General features: G+C 39.6%; 1 protein-coding gene across 1 annotated transcript; it reads left to right on the top strand.

Annotated features, from left to right (window-relative positions):
- Positions 1-7,836: 7,836 nt before the first annotated feature.
- On the top strand, positions 7,837-17,307 carry LCA5L (lebercilin LCA5 like). The gene is made up of 6 exons (XM_064705665.1): positions 7,837-8,367; positions 9,542-9,679; positions 11,486-11,579; positions 14,230-14,333; positions 14,619-14,736; positions 16,528-17,307. Exons 1-6 carry the CDS (start codon positions 7,837-7,839, stop codon positions 17,145-17,147), a joined length of 1,605 nt encoding a protein of 534 aa, XP_064561735.1. The 3' UTR covers positions 17,148-17,307.
- Positions 17,308-17,430: the final 123 nt, after the last annotated feature.

The following is a 17,430-nucleotide window of genomic DNA, read 5'->3' as shown; positions in this document are numbered from 1 at the left end:
GGGGAGCTGGCGACTTCGTGCTGGGGGCAATCCCAAAGCTATGGGAAAGAGTTTGGAGCTGCAGCTGGAAATTTGAGGGGAAGGGGAAAGCAAAGATGCAGCAGTAATTATAGCAGAGATCATATTGAAATAAGTCTTGGTTACAAACACTGTCAGCTTTAAAGAATTCAGATTATCACCTACACCGCAGGGCTCAGGGACTTTCCTGACATAAATGTGTGTCTGACATTGCCTGATATTGATTTTCCTGACTGGATGTACCCTTGTATCACTACAAGGCTTTGGAGCTGTAGCTGGAAGTTTGAGGGGAAGGGGAAAGCAAAGGGAAGCAAAGATGCAGCAGTAATTATAGCAGAGATCATATCGAAATAAGTCTTGGCTACAAACGTTCTCAGCTTTAAAGAATTCAGATTATCACCTACACTGCAGGGCTCAGGGACTTTCCTGACATAAATGTGTGTCTGACACTCCCTGATACTGATTTGCCTGACTCAATGTACCCAGAACCTATTGGTGCATTTTCTCCTCCTTTTTGCATCAAAGAAGATGTAAGAAGATGTCCAGAGCACTCAGCAAAAAATATTCCCATTCTCCTGTGTTATACACCTTTTTTTTTGTGTTATCCTCTTTTTTTTTTTAATCTGGTTGGCACCTTCCACCCCAGAAATCTCCACAATTCAGTGCCTGCCTGCACATTCTTGCTGAAGGAGATCTCTGGGCATGAGAGGCATTTGAAGAATGTTAAATGGTCACAGATTATTTTCAAATTTTAAGGGGCCAAGTCTGTTTGTGCTGTGAGCAACATGAGCTTAGTAAAGCTGACCCTGTGCCAGAGGTGAAACTGGAATAGGTTTTAGAAAAACATATTTCACATGTTAAGATTGAATGTAGTAATATCTGCCCTGACCACCTTATTCTGGAAAGTTGCTCAGTGTTAATATTGAATGTAGCAATGGGTCTGATCCTGAAAACACTTAAAATGGATTATAATACTTTATTTCCAGAATTTATTAGATAGGACTAAATACACATAAAGAGTAAAAATGCTGTTGAGTTTTTAAAAGAGTAAAAATTTTACTCTTTATAGTTATAAAGAGTAAAAATGCTGTTGAAAGGAAGCTTTTTGTCTGTGTTAACCAGTATGCTAAGCTGGGAATGCAGTACTCCATGTATGGAACTGGGATCCTGAAAAACTGCACTGAAAACAAAAAATAACAGTATGGTAGTTTAGTGTGGCTCACCATCTGTCATTTCTTTTTTACTTTTGAGAGGTAACAGGAGGTCCAGCAACAGGCCTATTAGAAGTAGATATTTTCAGAGTATTTTCCTGAAAAAGAACAACAATCATGAAAAAAAGCCCCAGTAAGAAAACATTAATTGTTGCCTGAAGTTATTACACATGCTTGTTTCCCAGGAGATTTTATATGTGAGTATAGCCTGGGAAAAGAACTGGCCATTTGGAATAGAATATTTCCAAATTATTTGGTGTTCTGTGCCCTGAAGAAGTACAGCCAAAGGATGAAATGGTCCTGGGCTTCACAGCATTTGATCAACCTTGTGATAATGATGTTAAAAATTTATCAGAGAATCACAGAATAAGGAAGGGATCTACAAGGAAGGGATCTACAAGGATTTTCATGTCCAACTGGTGGCCCTGCACAGGACCATCCACAAGAGTCACAAAAGTCAAAGTCAAAGCAGAAAATATTTGCACCATCAAATGTTCATGATTAAATTCTGGGACAGAATTGCCAATGAACTCTCGCTCCTGTTTGGGCTTCGTACCTGAAACCCTCACTGAGCCACACATGGAAATGCCATTCCCAAGGGATTTGGGTCACAACTCCCATTGTGTGCAGCCTCCAAGGAAAATATTACTTCATTCTGAAGGGATTTTTCCCTTTTTCAATTTAAGAATGTTGAGTTTAACCCCAAGTTTGGAGCCTGTTGGGTCTGGCCTGTGCGCGCTGAGGGCACGTCCAGGCCCTGAGGCGCCTCCATGGTCAGGGCCCAGCAGGACCCACATCTCCAAATTCCCATTAAAACCCTGGAATGGTACGGAAATATGGGGGTGGAAATACACACGCAGGCTCCTCTGCTGGGTTTGGGGTGAGGGATGAGTAAGGGAAGAGGGAGGAAAAGGGTGAGACGCACTGCCAGGGTGCTGCCGCCATTTCCCACAGCAGCAGGGATGGAGGCCAGTGATGGCGGCTGGTGAGGCCGTGAGGGGACAGCACACACTGAGGTGGGAGCGGGGAGGGATTCCCAGGGAGGACACAAGACAAGGTGGGATCTGTCACCTGTGAGTGCCAGGGGGACAGAGAGAACAGAGAGGGGTGAGGGGAGGACATGGGACTGGGTGTGGGGCTGTGTGTCCAGCAGGGACATTGAGGGGGTGCCAGGACATGGGGCTGGGTGTGGGGTTGTGGGACATTGAGGGGGTGCCAGGACATGGGGCTGGTTTGGGGTTCTGTGTCCAAGTGGACACTGAAGGGGTGCCAGGACTTGGGGCTGGTTTGGTTTGGGGTTGTGGGACACTGAGGGAGCTGCCAGGACATGGGACTGGGTGTGGGGCTTGGGGACATTGAGGAGACTGCCAGGACATGGGGCTGGGTGTGAGGTTGTGGAACATTGAGGAGGTGCCAGGACATGAGGGTGGATGTGGGATTTTGGGACACTGAGGGTGTTCCAGGACATGGGACTGGGTGCAGGTTTTGGGACACTGAGGGGACTGCAAAGATGTGGGGCTGGGTATAGGATTTTGGGACATTGAGGAGGTGCCAGGACATGGGGCTGGGTGTGGGATTATGTGTCCAGGTGGGACACTGAGGGGACTGTCAGGATATGGAGCTGGGTGTGGGATTTTGGGACACTGATGGGGTGCCAGGACATGGGGCTGGATGTAGGGTTGTGTGTCCAGGTGGGACACTGAGGGGACTGTCAGGACATGGGGCTGGTTTGGGGTTGTGTGTCCAGGTTGACACTGAAGAGGTGCCAGGACATGGGGCTGGTTTGGTTTGGGGTTGTGGAACACTGAGGGGACTGCCAGGACATGGGACTGGGTTGGGATTTTGGGACACTGAGGGGGTTCCAGGACATGGAACTGGCTGCGGGTTTTGGGACACTGAGGGGACTGCAAAGATATGGGGCTGGGTGTGGGGCTGTGGGACATTGAGGGTTCCAGGACGTGGGCCTAGGTGTGAGGTTGTGTGTCCAAGTGGACACTGAGGGATTTTCAGGACATGGGACTGGATGTGGGGTTTTGGGACACTGAGGGAATTTCTGGAACATGGAGCTCGATGTGGGGTTGTGGGACATTGAGGGAGCTGCCAGGACATGGGGCTGGTTTGGGGTTGTGAGCCAAGGTGGACACTGATGGGGTGCCAGGACATTTTCATCATCAACACAGGAATTTGGCCCTAATTACTTTTATTCCTGTACTTTTTCATCACGAATTCTCCTGGCCATTCCAGCCCCTGCTTCTTTAATTCTATTGCAGTATCTTTCATTTTATGTCTGTTTCTTCTGCTTCACCTTTCGTTTTCCTGTCTTCTCCTTTTCTATTTTATTTACTTCTCAACAGCTGCTCTGGATGAGCAGATTCAGGCCACACTTCTCATCTAAACAAATTAAAGCAGTAGGTCTAAGTTTCATTTTAGGTAATTTGCTTTAAAGACAATTTGCCTAGAAAGTGTTGGCTGTGCCAAATCAAATTTTAACACAAATACAGATCTGTGAATCAACCTGGGCTTTGCCTAATGCTCAAAATATGATTTCTCATCTCTTGTGGGTCATTGCACTGCCTGAGATTTAGCAGGACTGTGGCATTCCTCAGTATTCCACAAGGAAAAACTGTTCATGCAAAGGAATTAAGAGTAATGAAGCTGTTGTGATTCAACCTAAAATATTCTGTGCAATCCTGAATTACGTTTTTTAATTTTCTTTGGGAGCTATGTGATTCCCCTCTCCCATTTAAGAAATTTAATTTAAAATGAAATGCCAGCACCAAGCAAAAAAAAACCCAACAAAGGCGTTAGTAGGGTCTAAGAGAATAGTTTCATATTTTGTTAGTGAAGGGGATGTGTTAAAACCCATGTGAACTAAAACATCATTTTAACCCCCTCAAATTTCCTTTTCACAGCTCCATGCTCCTTTTAGCCCCCAAAATTATACAACTTATCCTTCTACTGAGTAAGATTCTTTGTTTATAAATGAATTTTAAGAGAGCAAAGATGAATTTCTCTGTGGCTCCATTGTTGCTATGAGATGAATGTGACATTGCCACTCTCAAAACCTCCTATTAGCAAATATTTTCCTACTTTTCCATTTTTTTCCTCTTCTATGCAAGAAATAAAAGTTGAATTATCACTTTGGGTCCCAACATTTAACCTCTTTTGTGTTTTAATCTCGTATTCAGATATGTTTAGAATCTAATTCCTTTTCACAATTGTGGCTCAAGGCAAAACTTGCCTCTCCTCACCTGTGGATTGGAACATAATAAGAAAATTGAATGGGCATCAAGCCATATCCTAAAGAATTATTTTTACCAGAACTACAGTGTTTAAATGATTTTGCCAGGAGAATAAACTGATCTGTTCTTGAACTTCCCAGTAGCCTCTGCAAGAGAAAAAAATGGGAAAAAATGGAGGGAAAAAAAAGAAGAAAAAAAGAAGCATAACAATTATTCAGAAAGACCTAGAAAATTACTTAGAATGATTTATTTTATGCTAAATATATGCTTTTTGCAAGTGTAATAAAATAGTTTTAGGTTCTTGTCTACCCTCTGCTTAGAGTGTTCATCTGGCAGCTCAGGTGGGTTTTGTGCTGTTTTTAAGGGATTAGTTAATTTGTGATCTGATTTGCTGTCTAATTCTTGAAAAATGTGATTAATGATATTTTTATCACCTGAAATACTATAAATCCCAGGTAGAGTGGTGAACTGTTGGAGAAGACACAAGTGAACATTCTCCCAGCGATGATTCCAAGAGCTTTTTCAGTGGCTGCCCTTGAAAGAGTCAGAGGACACAAACCTTTAGGAACACCAGGAACTGAAGAGAGGGAAACACAGAAAAAGGACAAGACAAGAAAGGAAAGAAAGAAATATGGACTGTATCTCTATGCCCAAGGTGATAAAAAAGGTAAATTTGTTTTCTGGTAGTATGAGATTCTCTTAAGAAATATCATTGTTCCCTTTCTTTGGCTTTTTTTTGATAATTAGCAAAAAGACAAGAGTTTTTCAGAGAGAGGATTGGTATAACATAACATAACATAACATAACATAACATAACATAGCATAACATAACATTACATGTAATATATTGTATATATAATCTGTAGCCTATAATCCAATAAAATTATATTATTTTATATAAAATTACATATAATAATTTTGAATGTATAAATGATATTTATTTAATAGAAAATATATATTTATATATATATATAATGAATATAATATAATATAACATAACATAACATAACATAACATAATATATATTATATTATATTATATTACATTATATTATATTATATTATATTATATTATATTATATTAGTAATATAACATATATCGTATATCATATATCATATCATATATATGTTCTATATATGTTATATTATATGTATATTACATTTATTCTTTATATATAAATAATATTCTATGTAATATTATATATATAAAGAATATACATATATATAATATTAAGAAGAATATATATATTCTTATATAAAGAATATTATATATTTATATATATATATTTAAAATTTATATATCTAATAAATTCTATTTCAAACACCAGTAAGAGGAGGGAAGAGAAGGAGAGATTCCCTGCTGTGTTATCCCACAACTCTCAGTGATCCAAAGGGAGAATCCCCTGGGATGTGGGAGCCCTTGGCAATCCTCATTCCTCAGCTTTAACCCAAGGACCTGGCAATGGCTCTGCCACATTTTGGTGTCTGACCATGCATCACCTGGCGTGTCTAAAAAAGCTTTTCTTGAGGAAAATGGGTAAAAAGAATACACAGAAGTGTCAGTTTTGCCCAGAAAACAGCCATTTTGTGTCCAGCTGGGTTGTGGTGTATCCTGTGAAATGAATTTGTGCCTCAATGGAATGAGCATGGAGAAGGGAGATGGAAATGTACATGGAATTTATGCCACTGTCAACATCAGGAATCTCTCCATGTCTGCATCTTTTCCCATCTCAACCCATCCTTTCTTAAATCCTTAAATCCTACCAAGCCACATCACAAAAATGAGCAGAAAACCAGCAACCTTTTCCTGCTGAGCTTCAAAATTTCATCTTGATTTACCAAAGCCACAAGATGGAAATCAATCCAAGAAAACCAAAACAGTGATTGTCTCTGTTATAATCTGTGTCATTATATGCTACAGTCAAGAAGTTATACTGGCATGAAAGTAGCAGACCAGAAAAAAGAATGACATTTTTTTATATCTAGTTAGCAAAAAATCATTACTGACCTCTACCTGTGGTGGATAATTTATTGTGTATATTTGTATATCTACTACTATTATTATTATTGTTATTATTATTATTATTATTATTATTACTATTATTACTATTATTACTATTATTACTATTATTAGGATAAAGGGTTTCTTTTTGCTTGTCCATGACTACTGGAAATGAAACACATTTACAGTACTTCTGACAGCTTTTGCAGAAAGGTATTTGCCCTTTTTTCCCATCCTCTCAGTCCTTTCTGGCAAAATAAAATAGTAAGATAATGTAATTTTGCAAATACCTGTATGACAATATTTGTGGTTTTATTGTAGTTTTCCTGCAGTGGAATTGTGTTGCAGAAAATATTGGATTCAACAGAAGTTCTTGAAAAGATCTGTCTTTTTATTCTTGTGGTTTTTTAAGTCAGGGTCTTGCCTGTTTTATCCATAAAATCTGAGGTGATCTATAAATTATAATAAACTTTTAATCAAAATACTGCCTGAAATGCCATGAGAGCTGTAGTGAAACTGAATATATGCCTGTAAAAGAGGAACACACTCAGATTTACAGTCTGTTACATTTTTAAATTCTAATTCTGCTTCAGGAAAAGCAAATGAGAGTAATTCAGCCAGAATCCTTATGGAGAGGCAAATGACAGCAACACACTGAGAAGTAGCACATTAATGTATTTTTAATTGCTATTTAAAAGCCACATAGGCAACTGCACACCTGTTCTATGCAATGAGCATTTAAGGTTTATTTTAAAATGTAGTTTAATTCAAAGCTGACTGGAAAGCTGTAGAAAACTGGTTAGAAATCCCAGCTGCAGGGATTTAGCCATGTGCTGTTGGGAGCATCTTGGTTTGTGAGTTCTTACAGACCTGTAAATTACTCTGTTGTTTTTTGGTGGTTTTTTGTTTTGGTTTTTTATCATGCACCTGTTCAAGGTGCAGATTCTGATGGGTTGAATTGTGTTCATCAAATTGTGGCTGCATTAGTGAAGTGCATGATTTACAGGAAGAAAACCAATTTCTGTGGATTGAAAATTGATTTCTGTTGATTTATTTCCATTTATTTCCATTGGCTGCTAGCTGTGGTCTGCTGCAGCCACAAAAAGACTCAGAGATATAAAATATTGAATGCATTTATCTGTGAATCATTTGAATCACACAATCCTGGAATGGTTTGGGTTGGAAGGGACCTTTAAGATCATCTTGTTCCACCCTCTGCCATGGGCAGGGAACCTTTCCTTAGACCAGGCTGCTCATTGAACATCAGAATTTGGGGCGTTTTGTGAAGAAACCACAATTCTGTGGTTGGAAAAGCAGGGAAAGCACACATTGATTGATTTTTCTCCAATAATTTCTGTCTCTCAATGCCAATCCTCTCTGATCTCAATGCAGGAGGGAAGAGAGGACCAAACACCTCCAACCTGAACTCCTCACCCATGCAGAGCGGGGCGGGTTACCAGGAAAAAAACCCAACTGCCCAGCGAATATCCTCGGCCAGGATGCACAAAATCAAAGAGCTGAAGAACGAAATCTTCGACCTGCGGAAGAAAATCGAGACGTGGAGCTTCGAGAACCTGGCTCTGAGGGAGCTGAACCGGCGGCACAGCAAGGCCATGGAGCGCTACGGCAACACCGAGAGCCACCTGCAGGAGATGCTGGCAGAGCACCGCAGCGACATGCGGCACCTCAGGAACCTCCTGAAAATGTCCCAGGAGGCCGAGAGGAACACGGCCAGGCAGCTGGAAAAGGTCGAAGCGGACCTGAGGAGAACTAAAGGTGACCTGAAGGCTTTGGCTGTGCTGTCGGAGGACAAAGCTCTGGCAGAGAAGGAGGAGCTGAGTCGCAGGTTGTCAGTGCTTAATGAAACATTGGAGGCAAAGGATGAGAGGATACAGGTAATGCCTGCAGATTGTTGTGTTTGTGGAATGGAGGGAATTATAGAATCCCTAAATTGGAAGGGAATCACAAGGATCATTAAACAGGAGAAGTTTCGGTGCAGGAATAGTGGGAAAGTTTTGGCTGCTTCTTATCAGAGGAACGATTCTGATATAATCCTGTAACACTGGATGCTGTTTAATCCAGTGCTCTCCTGAGTGTAAGGAAGTCCAAGAGGAGATAATTCATCTCCTTTTAATGTCTCATGTTCCTTTACTCTCACTGACCCCAGCACAAAAAAGATAGGAACACAATTTTTACGACAAAACTGGAAGAGTGAATTTTCCACAGTCCTCCAGGAATTCATTTCTATTTCCTATGAATTTCCTCCAGGAATTTCCTGGAGGAATGAATTTCCTCCAGGAATTCATTTCTATTTCCTCTGTTATGAATAGAATTAAATAAAGAGCCAGGAATTCTTAAAAGAAACTGTAAATACGAACAGCTGAATTCAGACTCTCTTTTAAAAACTTTCTGTTTCCAGGAGTGAGGAGCTATAAAATCACACAGGGTTGGGTGTCCACCTGATACTTTTAGGAACTGGAATTTCAGTGCATGGCCCTGGGTTCTGAAGATAAAGAACCCAATAAATCACCAAATTTTCATTTACACTAAGCCTCCTTATTCTGCTACAGTTCATAGGTCTGTCTGAATAGAAAGCCTTAATACTTCTCAAATATATTTGTGTTATTAATTAATCCATCAGAAAGGTAATGTACAGCCTTATTTTTATGATTGAATGCCAAAACCTTTTATTTTGTCTACTGAAAATAGGTTTAAAACCTTTTTTTCTTAATTTGAAATCAATTTTTCAGATACTTAAGTATAGTTTCATGTATTATTTACAATACATTAATATTGTTTACAATACATATGGTATTTTATAATATTATTTATATTACTATATTACTTATATTACTATAAATCAATACATACTATTATATTACTATTATATATATACTATATAGTACTATAATATTATTTATATTGCTATAATTAGAAGATAATAACTGTCATTATACATAATTATGAGCTTAAATTTCCTTATATTAGCACACTTTTATTTTAAATCAGTCAAGAACTGAAGTTTTCCAGCTGTGCCACTGAGAATGTAAAATCTGTGCCTTTTTTAAGAGTCTGGAAATGCAGCTGAAGATGAACAACAGCACCTTTAGTCGTCAGCTGGCAAGTGAGAGCAGAAAACTCCTGGAAGCTACAATGACCACAAAGAAGTTGCTAATGGAAATTAATGTTGCTCACCAAAAAATTAAGGTATTCCAGGTTTTGTCCAGATTTCTGTCTCCACAGGAAAATTCAAATATTTAATGTTATCTGTTCCTTCTTTCTTTTTTTTTTTTTTTTTTTTTTGCTTCTTTGGTTTTCTTCTTTTGCTTTTATTTTTCTTGGGTTTTTTTTTTTTGCTTCTTTTACAGTATTTACTAATAGAATTTGTTTTCCTGCTTCAGCTACAATCTACTAAAAAAGCCAGAAATATCAAATTCTTCATCATTGTGGGTCTATTTGTTAGAAGTAGCTCAATAATAAATTGAAGCAGAGATTAATGCATCAGAAATGTAACCAAAATCCACAACTTGGTCAATATGTTACCATTTTTCCAGATTTGGGTCAGATATATTCATCTCCTCACTTTAAATGAGCTCCCTCACAGAAACAAGTCAAAATGAGCCAAATATCACAACCTGCAAAATTAGAGTTGAACAAGAAGACCCATAGAAATGTTTCAAGAATTTGCTTAAATCCCAGTTTCATTTTTAGACAAACGATTTTGGGATGAATAGGTCCAGTCCAGCACTTTTTGTAATGCTTGTAAATCAAACATCCAGAAAAACTAAATGGATTTAAAGCCAAAACTGCCAGGAATGGGATGGTACATGAGTTGTAATGAAGAAAACCTTTACACATTCCAGAAAACCTGGAACCCCTTGTGGTTTTTTCATAACTGTGTTTGTAACACAGTGAAAATACACTTATTTCTATATTTCTGTGTCAAGGTGATCCCATTGGGGAGCTTTCTCTTCCTAAATGGAATCAAATTTCTGTGGAAGATGTTGAGGGGAGATTTCCCAGACATTGTGAAGGGCAGGACAGGCAATTCCTGAGGGCTCATAGAGGTTGGGATTTCTGCACAGGGGTTTTGTTTATCCCTCTTCCCTATAACAGGTGCAGAAATTCCCTGCTGGTACTTGGCTGAGCTTTTTTCCTTGTCAGAGCCTGATCTCCTTCTGGACATGCAGATCTGGGAGATGGGAACAATAATAACCTCAGGAACACTAATATAAAACTGGCCCAAAATGCAAATTATTCCAAATTATTCTCACCTTAACTCTTCTCTAAAGTAGTTCTGTTTCATCTCCTTTCCACACAGTTCTCTCTGTGTCCAGGTCTCTGAATTTTCTATTTATTCTATTGAATTCTATTGAAAATCTGAATTTTCTATTGATTCTATTGATTTGTATTGAAAATCTGAATTCTCTATTGATTCTGTTGATTTCTATTGAAAATCTTCAATAGAAGATTTTCAATAGAAGACCAGACATGATTATCAACCTTATTTCTGTGCCAGAACAGAGTTTATCCTTACAAATTCACAGTTTTATGCACCTGTCTTATTTCAGGCCATTCCACTTCCAGGATAACTTGTCATTTTCCCAAATAAATGAAGTTCCTCTTTTTTTCCCACTGAAAGCTGGAGTGGTGAGAGTGTAACATAAATCTGTCTTCTGTGTTTAAGGAAGATTTCATTGAGGAAAGAGGAATCTTGCTAAATAAATGTCAAAATGTGCCTCAGGAGTTCATGTCACCACCAGAGCAACAGGTTGTGAAGCAACTGAGCATATGACAAGGGCACTGAGTAAATAATTATTTTTTTTAAATCAACAAAAAAGAGGAAGTAAAGGCAAAATGTATTTATTCTGGAAAAATGTAAATGACAAAGACCACGTGGGTCTGGCAAAAGGTGAAATCCCTGATGGGTTTCACCCAGCATGGGAAAATTAAGCAGGTAAAAAGTAATTTTTAATGCATTTTAGAAGTTTAATAGTGTTTGTTTCTTCTTAGGAAAAGGATCGGCAGCTTTATGTACAGAACATTTATGCAAATCGGATGCCAAAAGCCCTGAGGGACAGAAGTGATTGGGTTCCTGATGACCAAAGTATGTCTGTAATCATCTCCTTCTCTTGTTTAGTTAAGTGACACTTCCACTGTTTTAGAATGGGAGGTTTATTCCAAATTAAATACCAAAGTAGAGCTTTTGTGTGGGCTGAAAAGGTGAAAAGGTTCAGGAAGCTTAAAGGCTTGAATGATAGAAAAGAACAAAATAAATTAAGTTCTACCAAGGAAGAAAGAGCTCTTGAGTAAAGAATATTTCTTTTACATTGATGCTCATAGATATTGGGGAGAAATATCTGTTCCATGCACTTTTGGCTGTCCAACATTCCAAGGGCAGCTGCCTGGAGGGGGATTCAGCTGATTAAAACCAACCAGAGCTGTCTGAGATGCCCCAGTTTGCCTCCCCTACACCCAGAATTTGGGATGGGATGGTCTAAACGTGGACTTCCCTCATGGCTGAGGCACCTCTTGAAACACTGATCAGGTATTGCTGCTCCTAAAATGAAGCAGAAATCAGGATTTTGTTCATGTGGGTACCAAAGAGCCCTGAGCAAACCTGTCTGCTGGAAATGCTCCCCACAGAATTCCTCAAATCATGACAGAAATACAAAATCTTATCACGTTCAGTTGCTTATTTGTTTCCTCTTCATTGCCTTTGCAAACCCATCATCACTGCCTAAACCACCAATGAGCTACAGGGAAAAGATTGGTAATTCAAGGTGTAAAATTAAGAAAAACACAAATCCCTGGTTCTCATCCCAAGTCAGACACATTTTTATAAAACTCTGAATTCCTGTTTTAGTTACACCACATAAATACCTTTATTTTTTTATTTTACTTGCATATGGCCTTGTATTCAATAGAAATTGAATATTGCTATTCAATTATGGTACTTAAACCACTGTTATTAATTAATTTCTTCTTTCCTTTAAGCAAGATAAGGGAGCTTACTTGGAGGGAGAAATGATATTTTGTAATGAAAAGCTTCCAAGCACAGTTGCCCAATCCCCTGGAATTTTAAGAAAAATTTCTTACAATTTTGAGAAAAATTTCATTCTCTGCCAGTTAATGGATTTGGAAGCCCAGAGCTGGAATTGCTGAAAATTTTTTTTTGTTTTCACTACTGACTTGAATTTTCCTTTAACAGATTTCTGAAAAGTTGCCTCTTCAGGTCATTCTTTTCTAGCTGACAAAAGTTTTTTTTAGCCAGCAGTAAATTTAGAGCTGGGTTTTTAAACACTGCTGATAAATGGCTGCAGGGAGGATTCCTCGGGTGCCCGGAGAGCTCTGTGCAGGTAACGGGAATGGATTTTTGGATGGATTGCGCAGCTCCGGCCGCTCACCTGGGGGGGCAGCGCCCCCTGGTCCCGCTGCCGGGGAACTCCCGGCTGGAAAAGCTCCCGGAGCTCCTGGAACCCAAATTAATTCCTCCCGAATCGCCAGAGTCACTGCAGGCTGGTCACCAGCAGCCCCTTCACCGCCCCGCTGCCAGCAGCACCCCGAGGGCTCCATTTTTGTGCATTTTTATGCGTTTTATCCTTTGATTTATGAGCTCAAACTGGGAATAAGATCCCATTTTTGCTGCTCTGGTAGCAGCAACTTTCTCAGCTGCTTGTGTCAAAATTATTCTAACAATAAAGGAAGAATATACTCATCTTGTCCATCTTGCATCCATATTTCTCTGGACATCTCATTCACTCCCTTGGAATTGAGAGGAATTGTGGATTTGTCTTTCCAAACAAGCTGTGGGTTTGCTGGGAGATGAAACCAGCACTGGGAGATAAAAGAAACAATGGGAAGGATTCCACTGATTGATGAATGGAAAAAGAGATTTGCTTTCACAAATAAACTTTAGGTTTGCTGATAAACTGGACATTGAAAGATAAAACAACGAGGAAGACAAACCCCTGAATTGCATAAGAATTAAAAATTACAAAGGAGGGTTATACATTAGAGGGAAATCTCTGGTATCAGGTGTTTTGGGAAGTCTGAACCTCTCAAGTACCTCAGGCAATGGGGAAAGAGAGAAGGGAAATGCAGCCAGGGAAATTGGGATAAAAAGGAGGCTGCATCCTCCAAAAATTGGAGAGATCCCAGGGGAATGCCCCATGGCCTCACCCTTTATTCCAATAAAGCCACAAAGGACTCCTCTGTCTCCTTTTTGGACATAAACCTCTGGTGTTTGTGGATTAATTTTCCTAACAGAATCTCATCCAAAGACCACTGATATTTCAAACGGTGTTGAGCCTTCCCCCTGAGCTGGGTTCCAAAAAGATCCAAATTTAGGAAACCGAACTCTGAGGCTTCACAGCAGACCTCTCAAATTTACACTAGAATGGAACCAAGAATTAAGCCCATGTGGGCTCTGGGGCACACACTTGTCTGACTTTACATGTTCTATCTGAAAATATACTTAGTAATATACTTTATATATATATTTATGTATATACTTATGTTTAGGATGCACTGATGTACAAGGCTCATAAATCCAGGTTTGTATCCAGTTTCAGCATTTACAGATTCAGCAGAAAAAAATTTCTTATTTAAAGGGCATTAGGATATGCATTTTAAAAAAAAAAGTTGAAATTCTTGGTCACATAGCAGTATTGTCAGTTGTCAGAGATATATTTTATTTATATCACCAGCCTAATTCCAGAAATAACTGCATTGCTAATGTTTGTCCTATTCAACAGGTCTGAGAGTAAACAGATCAGTACAAGTAGATAAAGAGAGTTTTAGAGAACTGCTGCTGTCTCAGCACCAGGAAACAGAACAAAATCCAATCCAGCAAAAAAAGGTGGGAAAGATCTGGATCCAAATCCAATCCCCTGTTTAAACTCTCAGCTAAGGTGTATTTTATTCCCTAAGTTGCAGTGATGTGCCTGGATAACCTGATCCATCATCTAGGATGGGGATTTTGCATGAGTGTGATTACAGGACAGAAATAATGCTGTGATGCAAAATATAATATAACAGCAATAGAAATTACTGATCTTTTTTAACTATTGCACTGATTGAGTTCTTTTAAAAGTCATTAAACAAGCATTCTCTCATTAGTTTTACCTTTAATTGCCAATTTTAGGAGAACAAAGATGAAGGTGGAGAAGGTGAAGCAAAGGAAATGTGCTCACATGCCCGGGGTAAAAAGGAAAAGCAAGCAACCAAGAAAGTGCCAGAAACTTCAAACAGGACACACAGAGGTAGGTTTAATGTTCCTCTCAGAAATTCACCTGGTCTTTGCAAATTATCAGGAGTTCTGGTGATTTATGTGGTTCTGACAGCCCTTCACTGGCAGCTGGCTGACAGGAACTGGTTCCAAATGATGAATGAGGCGTCACTGAAAACACAGAATTGTCTGGGCTGGAAAATGCAGCTGCTGCTGGTGCTGCCCTGCAGGATGGGGCATCTCCTCCCTGCTGTTCTCCCAAAGCTCAGGCTGGTAAAAGCTCGGTGTTCTGTCTGTAACAGGATAATTAACAGTGTTAATCCACACTAATCAAACCCTGATCTCAAAGCTGGGAATCTTCATCACTGATGTGAACCTATTTCCATGGAAAAGGAAAAGGAGTGTGAGGGCTGGGAGCAGTTCCTCATTAGTGATCCCTGGAAAGAGATTTTATGGAAATCTCAGCCACTGTGTCCTCATGGAAAAGTTACATGCAAGGGACTCATTTCTAAACATCTTTATTCTGAAGAAATTCTATAGAACAGAGGAGAGAAAAAGCCACTGCTGTTCCCTCATTCACGTTTTTCTTTCTAGAAACATTCCTGTTACTTCCTTTAAGGCTTTTAGGAAAAGAAAATGTCTGAATGCCACCATTCTAAACATGTCTCAAGTGGCAGGAGACCTCCAGCTCTGACATTTGCCCAGGTGGAACAGGTGATGCCAGGTCCCATCCCTGTAACCTGGCATGTGGTAACTCCTGAGTTTGTGCTCTGCCTTCTCAGCCTGCAGCCTTTCCAGACAATCAAAATCAGCTTTAAAATTGGCTTTAAAATGCCCCTTTAAAACTGACAGAAAACACAGGTCTTACAGTGCTCCCTCTGAAAATCTGTGCAATCTGAGTTTCTCTCACTGATAGCAGGCTTTTATTGAAGCCTTACTTGGCTTTTTTTAGTTCCTGCAACTTCTTATTTCCCCTTTAAGCTTGGATTATGTCTCAGTTTGGGGGTACTCTGTGAGTCACTGCAGGGCACAGGATCCATTAGAAGCTGTCCCCTGCACTGATAAATGGCATTTCTGCACACATGTTCCTTTTCCTGCTGAAAAGTGGAGCCCCCTCATTTCCAGGTGAGAGAGTTGCTGAATATTCTGCTCCACACAAGCAACTCTGTTGTGAATTAAGTTCCACTTAAAAGCCAGAAAGTGCCAATTAAGAGCTGAGATCTCACCTGGTTTCTCTGTTGCGTTGTACATGACTTTTCTGTATTTAGCCATTGCCGTACATAATGGCAGCTAAATCCTTTTAAAATCTATGTCTATGTCTATGTACTATGTACTAAATCTATGTACTATGTCTATTAAAATCTTTATAATAGACATAATACATCTCTAAAATTGTAATCCAGACAAAATCCATAAATAGACAAGTGACACAAATTACAAAATTCTGTCACCTGGGACACAACACCAATAACTGAACATATTTGTGTTTATATGTTACAAATGTTTTACAAAACATTTATAAATAGCAAAGGTAATAGAAGTCTTTGTGTATTTTTCCACCTGGGTAAAATTATGAGCACTAAAAGAATGAAATAGCCATCAGAATTTTTAAAGGCAACACTATGAAAAAAGTAAAAATAAGGATATGATCCTGGATTCAGTGGCAGAATTATGTTGTTTAAATCTTACCCCATGCTGTTGTGTTTGTTAGAGATGGTATTTGAAATACCATCAATAACAACTGAAGCAGTGAAATAAGGATGTGATACTTGCTCTTTTTAAAGCTTCATAACTCCTCATGTTCTTAAACCCTGTAATATTTCAGGAGGCAAACTGCTGATGGAAGAATGCAAATTTTCAGAATTTATTAAAGAAATGGAAAAAGAGACAGAGGTTCTTAAACAGGAGTTGAAAACTCTGATGAAATCTGAACGAAGTCCTCAAAGAGTAAAAAAGAGCAATCAAGAGGGAGAGGCAGTGGAAGAAGATTTAAAAGAAGATAAAAAACCCCATGAGCAGCAAAAGAAGAAAGCCAGGAGTGAAGGTCCAAGTCCAAGCAAAGACCCCACCAGGCTGAAAAAAAAATACATTTTCTCAGGGGCTGTTGAGAATTTCCACACTTCAGGTGCCAAAGGCAAATCAGGATTTGGGAAAAGCTGCCCGAGCAGCCAGAGACAGGCAGGGCAGGGCTGCAGCGATGACACCGCTGTGCCCAGGGGCAAAATGTCCTTTGGGGCTTATGAGCCTTCCTTTGGGCAAACCCCCCCGGGCTGGCAGCGCAGCTCCCCGGCAGGGGAGGGAGCACCCGAAGGAGGAGCTCTCTGGGGAGGAATGTTCGCAAGGAGAAAACTCCTGGAGCTCCGGCAGCACCAGGGGGAAGGCAGAGCAGCGAGGGGGGCAAGGCAAACCCCAAACTCCCTGCCAGGCTCCGGCTCCCCTCGTTAAAAACAGCTCTGAGTCACTCCACGCTTATTGCTGATAGTTCAGTGCATCAGCTCGCCTTTAGAAGTTTAAACATTCCCATTGTTACAAACCAAATGTTTTACTTTCATTCAATGTTTATTAAACCTTACAAGCACCGGCAATTGCTCTCCATGATTTTTTCCAAAACAATCCAATCAGCTGTCACAAAAAACACATTGTGTGCTTGATCTTTTTCCACAAAAATATGTTATATCAAGAATTCCTTATCTTTACCTGTTACCAGGTAAAATTCAGTCCTTGTTTA

Source organism: Zonotrichia leucophrys, chromosome 1, assembly GCF_028769735.1.
Source record: "Zonotrichia leucophrys gambelii isolate GWCS_2022_RI chromosome 1, RI_Zleu_2.0, whole genome shotgun sequence".
NCBI classification, from domain to species: Eukaryota; Metazoa; Chordata; class Aves; order Passeriformes; family Passerellidae; genus Zonotrichia; species Zonotrichia leucophrys.
Note: the sequence above shows the minus strand (reverse complement) of the source record. Positions and strands in the feature narration are given on the sequence as shown.

Coding starts and splice junctions, on each gene's coding strand:
- LCA5L (XM_064705665.1), top strand. CDS start 7,837: ATGCCAATCCTCTCTGATCTCAATGCAGGAGGGAAGAGAGGACCAAAC. Junction 8,368..9,541: donor CAAAGGATGAGAGGATACAG/GTAATGCCTGCA, acceptor GCCTTTTTTAAG/AGTCTGGAAATGCAGCTGAA. Junction 14,737..16,527: donor TTCAAACAGGACACACAGAG/GTAGGTTTAATG, acceptor GTAATATTTCAG/GAGGCAAACTGCTGATGGAA.